The sequence below is a fragment of the Molossus molossus genome, unplaced genomic scaffold (assembly GCF_014108415.1).
Source record: "Molossus molossus isolate mMolMol1 unplaced genomic scaffold, mMolMol1.p scaffold_m16_p_8, whole genome shotgun sequence".
NCBI classification, from domain to species: domain Eukaryota; kingdom Metazoa; phylum Chordata; class Mammalia; order Chiroptera; family Molossidae; genus Molossus; species Molossus molossus.
Window position 1 is genome coordinate 34,609,049 of NW_023425402.1, and position 6,975 is coordinate 34,616,023.

Sequence of the window (6,975 nt, forward strand, 5' to 3'; positions counted from 1 at the left end):
AGGAAAGAGCGTGAATGGGGAAGGGTGGGAAAAGAAACAAATCGAACTCCCAAATAAAACAGCCCAAAGGTTTTAACATAGTGTAGAAAAGTAAAACCTAGGTCATCTGGGCCATTAGGGTCCACGTTTTGCTCATGGGATAAGCAGGAATAAGACAGCTGGGAAAGAAGGCACCTGAGGTCAGGTAGGCGGGAGCACACACACCCTGACACTGGCAGCAGAGCACCACAGCTGGCCCCACACAGGTTTCTTTCTATACCTACCAACAGACTGGAAAGGAATGTGAAACCTGGAAGTCAGAACGAACACTCTTGTCACCAAGTCCGAATGACACAGTGGGGTAAGAAGGTTGGAGACTCAATAACCCCATGGTGGGGGACAGGGAAGCCCGGTTCTGCATCAACAACGCCAGCGCCTGCAGAACCTGCAAAGAGCAGGCGCCGCTGCCCCACCACCTGTGCTCGGGCCTCACAGGGTAGCAGAGGCCACCACACCCTCCTCAACCCCAGAGTCTCCTTGGTCCCCAAACTCCACCCGCCCCACGGCCCAGGTCAGGGATGGACGAGAGTTTCGAGAAAGGAAACCTGCAATATTAGACGTCATCCGGAAAAACAACAAAAGCGACCGGAAATCAGGGTCCCGTCCCCCAACCCCGAGCGCTGCCCCGTCGCCGGCCGCGAGGAGCACCCCTGGCCCCACAGTCCCAGCAAAGGCGGGGCGGGGCGCGGAGGGTCCCCCGCGCCCGGAGAGGCCAGCGGCAGGACCGGCCCTCCCTCTCTCCCACCAGTCCAAACACTGGGAAAACTCCAAGCGCCTCCCCTACCAGAAGTAAGAGGCCAAAAATGCACCAGCCGATGACCAGCTCCGCGGAAGCTGCGCCAGCAGCCTCCGCCGCCATCTTCGCTTCCGGCCTCGACAGCTACGCGCCCCGGGGTTGGGGAGAGGGGAGGGGGAAGGGGAAAGAGTGCGAGCGACCCGGCGCCCGCGCACCCTAAAGGTTAAAGGGACGAGGGGGGTGGAGTAAGTGGTTGCCAAGGAGACCCAGCCCTCGAGCGTCCCCTGGCGACGGGTTGGGCGGGGGTGGAGCGACCAGGAACTCTCAGGGCCGGCGCGCGCCGGGGACGTCGTGACGTCACCTCGACGTCATCGCCCCGTCAGCGTCAAGGGTGATGCAACAGTCGAAGCGAGGATATCTCACTGCAATGGAACTTTTTGAAATACTATTTAAGCCTAAGCGGATGGACTGGAAAAGCCAGGGATCACCGCCAGAGCTGGACCGTGTGTTTCTGGAGCTCCAAGCCAACTTTGGGGGTTTCCACTTCCTCCCAAAAGGAAGTTTGTCCCTAGTGTCCAAGGCAGAATGGCGTGATTAGCAGAACTCCTCAGCAGTTTCAGTTAACTTTTTAATTTGCTGGCGTTAAAGCCTGGCCTGAAAAACTGTTTTGCTGGACACTAAGAGTTATAATTATGGCCTTTCTATTTCAATCTATACATGTCTGAATTTCCATGATGACTTCATACCCCAAAGATATTTGAGTTTGTAAGCATATAATGAAATTGCAGGTTCCGGTAATATTCATAGGAGAACAAAACAGAAACGGACATAGGTTCATAATGAAGCAGAGGGAAGGTTCCCAGGAAGGCTTACCTAGTTGGGTCCACTGGAGTATGGTACATATTTCACCACTGAATTCAATAAACGTAATGTAATCAAAACACAACTTCATGAGTGAATCCCGGAATCACTTTGTAATTTATTATGTGGTGAGAAGTTATTCCCTACCTAGGACCTATTTCAGGCTGGAATTCTGTAGGAGGGAAGGAGTGAAGTGGTCTCCTTGCCAGGACAAAATGAGGAGAGAGGAATAAAGAGAAGATGGTTTTAACATGAATTGGTAACATCATACGCTGGACCTGCGAATGTTTGAACCTGATTCTTCTGTGGAATATTCACTTCTCTGGAGACTTCTCCCCTATAGTTGCCTTGAAGTGAATAGAGACATCTATACTCCAAGTAGTCATTTAGAATTTCTTCACTAGCGGCAGTATATACTGTGGGACTTACTTCTGCCTCTACATTCCAAGGTCCCCTGATCCTCTCCTAGAGGTCCACTTGGCTTGGAGGAAAGGTGTAAGTAACCCCAGGCCAGTTTTCCCCTATTCCCTAACATGACCTAAATCTTTTCTGTTGGAAATGATCATACATAACCTTGCACCAACAACTTTAGGAACACAGGCCAATCCCAATGTAGCTGCATTCTCCTAGTTCTACCATCAAAGCAATCAGCCCTTCTTCCATATCACTGAGGGAGTCGGCCTGCCTTTCACAGTTGGCTGTAGATCTTCCAGGCCTGAGTTGGACGCCAACCTTCTGTATCTCTCAATTGCAAGGACTATATTTCAAATTCTCCAAGTAGCTCCTTTGAGGCCTCATATACTAGGTTAGGGGTTAGATGGTAACATCTCACTTCAATTTTCCCCCCTATACAGACATCACTGCATAGGATTAGAGGTATGGATCCAGAAACCAACAACAATTCTGAAAAAAAAATCTCCAATTTTTCTTCTACTCCATTTATTAAAACTTTATTTGGCTGAAGGGTTGTAGAATAAATTCCTCTTACATCCATTTTTAATTCTGCACATAAAGGAGAATTTATGTTTAAGGGTGAAACAAAGAATTAAAGATCATAATCTTCCCTGGCACTTTAAATTGTATGTAAAATTGGAGCTGTTACCATGACTGAACTGAACCTTCTTAATATCTGATGTACTCTTTATTTAATTAACCCCATTTAATAAACTGGGTTCACCCTTTTGCTGATTCTGAACACCTAAGTATTTGGGTAATATGGGCAGTTGCTTAATTATCAGGTTGGAAAAGACAAACACCTGTGTTGCTGATGGGAGTGACTAGTTACAAGGATAGCAGGGGTTCAAATCAGGAAATTGGAAGAGAAGGAAAAGAGAAAGTAAAACACCTTGGCAGATAGAAATGTAAATATCAATCATTTCTTCATTCTTCTACCTAGTCATTCATACAAAAGGCCAGCAAAGACTGAATACCTTTCTCCTGAATGATGTTCTTAATTCTAGGAAGCTTCCAATTACAACCAAAGTTCTTTAATAATAATCTTTATTGGTTGTTTATGAATATAAAAGGAACACATGCTTATTTATAAAATTTTCAAATGTGAATAATTTAGAAACTGAAATGGTCCTAATAAGTTGACACATTCTTCTTCACCCTAACATAACTTAGGAGTCTCAAGGTTTTTGTGTGCACATTATAATGTGTCCCATGAGGATGTAGAAAACCGATAAATAGCCCTCTCCTGCTCCCTTGATGCTATAGACTGAATATTTATATTCCCCACCCCACCCCCTCAACCACCAACAACTTCATATATTAAATCCTGAAGTCCGTATTTGAAAGTAGGACCGTTGGGAGGAGTTTAGGTCATGAGAGTGGAGCCCTCATGAATTGTTAATGTCCTTATAGAAAACACCCAAAGAGCTTCCAAACCCCTTACCCTGTGTGAAATTACAGTGAGAAGACAGCCAGCTGTAAACCAAGACAAGGGCCCTAACCAGACACCAAATCAGCACCTTGATCTTGGACTCCCTAGCCTCCAGAATTTTATAAATAAATTTCTGTTGTTTATAAGCCACCCAATTATTGATATTTTTGTTATAGTAGCCCAAACAGATTGAGACACCCGGGGTTAGTGTAGAATGCCCTTGTCCTATTCCCGACCCAACAACTCATGAGAAGATTTCTGTGGACTCAAGATTTCTGTGGACTCTGTTCCATGTTAGGTTCAAAGAAGTGGCCCATTACTCCTAAAGGGTTTAATAAGAGGAGGCATTGCAGAAAATCTATTAAAACATAGACCTTTGACTATATTAACAGGGCTAGAAACCTTTAGAGGAAAGCAATGTTTGTAAGGGAGCAACTATCTTCACCTCATTTCTCTGTGCCTCAGCTTTTGAATAGTCTTCCCTAAGGCGAATGGGAAGAGCATATACACGAGAGTCATCCATAAGGTTGGAGGATGTGACCTGAATTTTGAGAGAGGTTTAGCATCTTGCCACAAGTACGGAGGGTGGCTGACTCATAGAGGAACCTGGTACTGAACTGACATAAAGACCTGTGCTGAGGAGTATATTGGTACAAAAAGGGTGTGGATTAGCTGCTCCCCGTTCTCCTGCTCTCCCCAAACTAACCCATTAAACTTACCCTGGAGGCTTTGGTGAACTGCCCCTGAGAACCACTCTATCCATGTGCTTGTGTTCCTTGGAGGGCTAAGGAGAGAGGCAACAACCTCTACTCCAGGAGGGCTTCCTGAGAATTATCTTGGCCTATACCAGGAACACACAAACAGCAGGAAGCTGGGGAAGCAGCCCCAAGTGGAAAACAGACCAAGCATTGATGACTTACAGAAAGGTCACTTTAACACCCAAATCAGAAAAAGATAAAACAGACAAAAAAAACTGCAATGAACACAGATGCCAACATTCTCAACAAAGAGTTTATAAATCAAGGTCAGTCACTTATCTTACCCCCAACCCCAGTTACATTCAAGAGGTTACCTCCACGAGCTTGGGGATGAGGCAAGTGTGGCTTGGAAATAGGAGGCCTAAGAATGTTTCTCACTTTCCTATACAAGGTACTATTGGAAAACCAAAGGTAGGATTATGATTAATATATGCTAGGAGGTTTAATTTTTAAAAATAATCTTACATAGCAATTGGTAGGAAGACCAAAAAGAAAATTGAAAGTTTTAATTAAGGGGAAAGAATAGGCTGGAAGAAAAATATATGTCAATGGGATACAAAGGAGGTAAAGAGAATAAATAAAGGAAGTAAGACATAGAGGCCCAACTAGAAGGGAGGATGAGTCAGGAACACTTAAGGGTCAGGACCAAGTGGAGGGGTCAGCAATCTAAAAGAACCCCATGGAAATGACTTTGAAACTTAGTCCCAGAAGACAGAATCAAACTAACCACATAATGGGAACTATACGAGTGTATATGGCTTACACCCTGAAATTACATTTAGGCCATAGCAAAGTATAGTTATGTATTCAAATTAACTGTGACCATTATAACATGTTAATATCATGTTGTTTTTAGAAAATACCTGACTTTTATATATACACTTTTTCTTTTTACCTGTTGAAATTTTAAAATATTATACTGTCCATCCAAATAAGATACTTGAAAAACCTCAAAATTTCTCTTTCTGTCATTTTGCCTGTGCTTCTATTGCTAACAGATAATCCTCCTTTTGATTGACAAATTCTTTCTTTAGCTATTTTAATACCTTCAGTCAGGTTACAGTTAAGCCTTGCTGGCCTCAGATCCTGGTGACTTTGCACTTGTCTGTCCTGATCCATTATGTGTTGATTTAGAATTTAGCTCTCTGTTGTGCTCCATGTACCACCTACACTTAATCTTCTGTCAAAAGGATTTAACAGTGATCCAGGGTGAAAATTACTGTAGGCTGGAGGAAATTTGAGCACACTTGATCTTCCCAATACTACATTATCTCCCCCCCACACACACCCGCCCCCAATCCTTCCACTGTCATCCAACTGAATTGGTCATCATATCCCTAAGAAGTTTCTTTTTTTCTCCGTGAAAGAACTTACAGTGTGTTTGTAGGGTAATTAGCACATATGGTTGAGAGGCATATTTGGGTCTGCTAGAACATTTGCTCATTTGTATATAACCCAGTGGGGAGCCAAAGACTTTTGCACAAGAGCCAATCCATGAAAAATTTACTGTTTATGGTGTACATTTTAAATTTGAAATCAAAATAGCTTGGGGGGGCAGGCAAAGTATAAGGTATATTTTAAAATGTAGTTTATCTATTTCATTGCATTAAAAACTGTGTTTTTGATTTGTGGACACAGAGGCAACTTTTCAATTTCTCATCCTAAAATTAGATTGCACACAGTATCGTAATGTGAATTATGAAATTCACATTTCCATGTTTCTGCAATTATAAACTTTTAATGGATACTGTTCATATACTTCTCTTAATGAATCAAACATTTCCACATGAACTGGTGATACATGTTAGTTCTCTTAGGATTTTTCTTCTGGCTATGAAAGAAATGATTTAGTCATAGTCTAGACATGTTAAAAAATCTCTTAAAGCTTGCAAGTGTTCTTCATTGTGTCAATTCCTAAACCTGGTATTTATTTACTTTAAGGTATTAAAAGTAAATTTGTTTATATAACTCAAATATAAAGTAATGTTCAATTCAGTTTATGATATGAGTAGAAATTATAATAAAGACTTACTTTGAATTTATGATATTTAGAAATGATCCATGGCACACTCAATAGTTTTAACAAAAGATGCTTTTTAAAAAATGATTTGTAACATATGTTACTCTTTTTCCTAACAATAGGGTTCCTCTCCTGGCTCTAACATCTATTCTTTTTCATAATGATATGCCATTTGCCTCATTTCTGGGCAGTTTCTCAGCTTATAGTTGAATTCAGAGGGTAGCTTTTAGTGTTCAATTCCCACATATTGGTCAGTTATTGATAATAAAGTTTGTAAAACCAATCAGTCTCATTAGAATTTATGGAGATAAAGTAGTTTGGGTCTAGCACAATGTGAAAAAATTTTAAATTGATCTTTAAGTTTTTAAACAATTGATAGACTACAAAACACTCTTATGTTTTCATCTTTTGCCAAATATATACTGTGAATTTTTGTATTTTTTAAAATTATATAAATTAGGGATTTTCAAACATATCAATTTTTTATTTTTTAACATTTTAATTGAAAATATGAAATATATTCACTGAGGTTTGAAAGTAATTTCATGAGGATATAACATTGGGCTAGGAGCATTTTTGTTTTGTAAAAATTTTTATGAGTTTATTTTAGTCAAACTGAAGACATATGCCAGGGAGCATGATCTCAAATGTTCCTGGGCTAGTTTTAGTTTGTTTG

General features: G+C 41.4%; 1 protein-coding gene across 2 annotated transcripts in view; it reads right to left on the minus strand.

Moving 5' to 3' along the window:
• LMBRD1 (LMBR1 domain containing 1) overlaps positions 1-1,021 on the minus strand; it is a 94,312-nt gene extending 93,291 nt beyond the window's left edge. Inside the window, exon 1 of one of the 2 annotated variants that reach the window (XM_036248190.1) lies at positions 824-1,021. In XM_036248190.1, coding sequence (XP_036104083.1) covers positions 824-898 — 75 coding nt within the window. In that variant the 5' untranslated portion in view covers positions 899-1,021. The remainder of the gene's footprint in view (positions 1-823) is intronic. The other variant, XM_036248191.1, reaches the window with a different exon arrangement.
• Between the last annotated feature and the right edge of the window lie 5,954 nt (positions 1,022-6,975).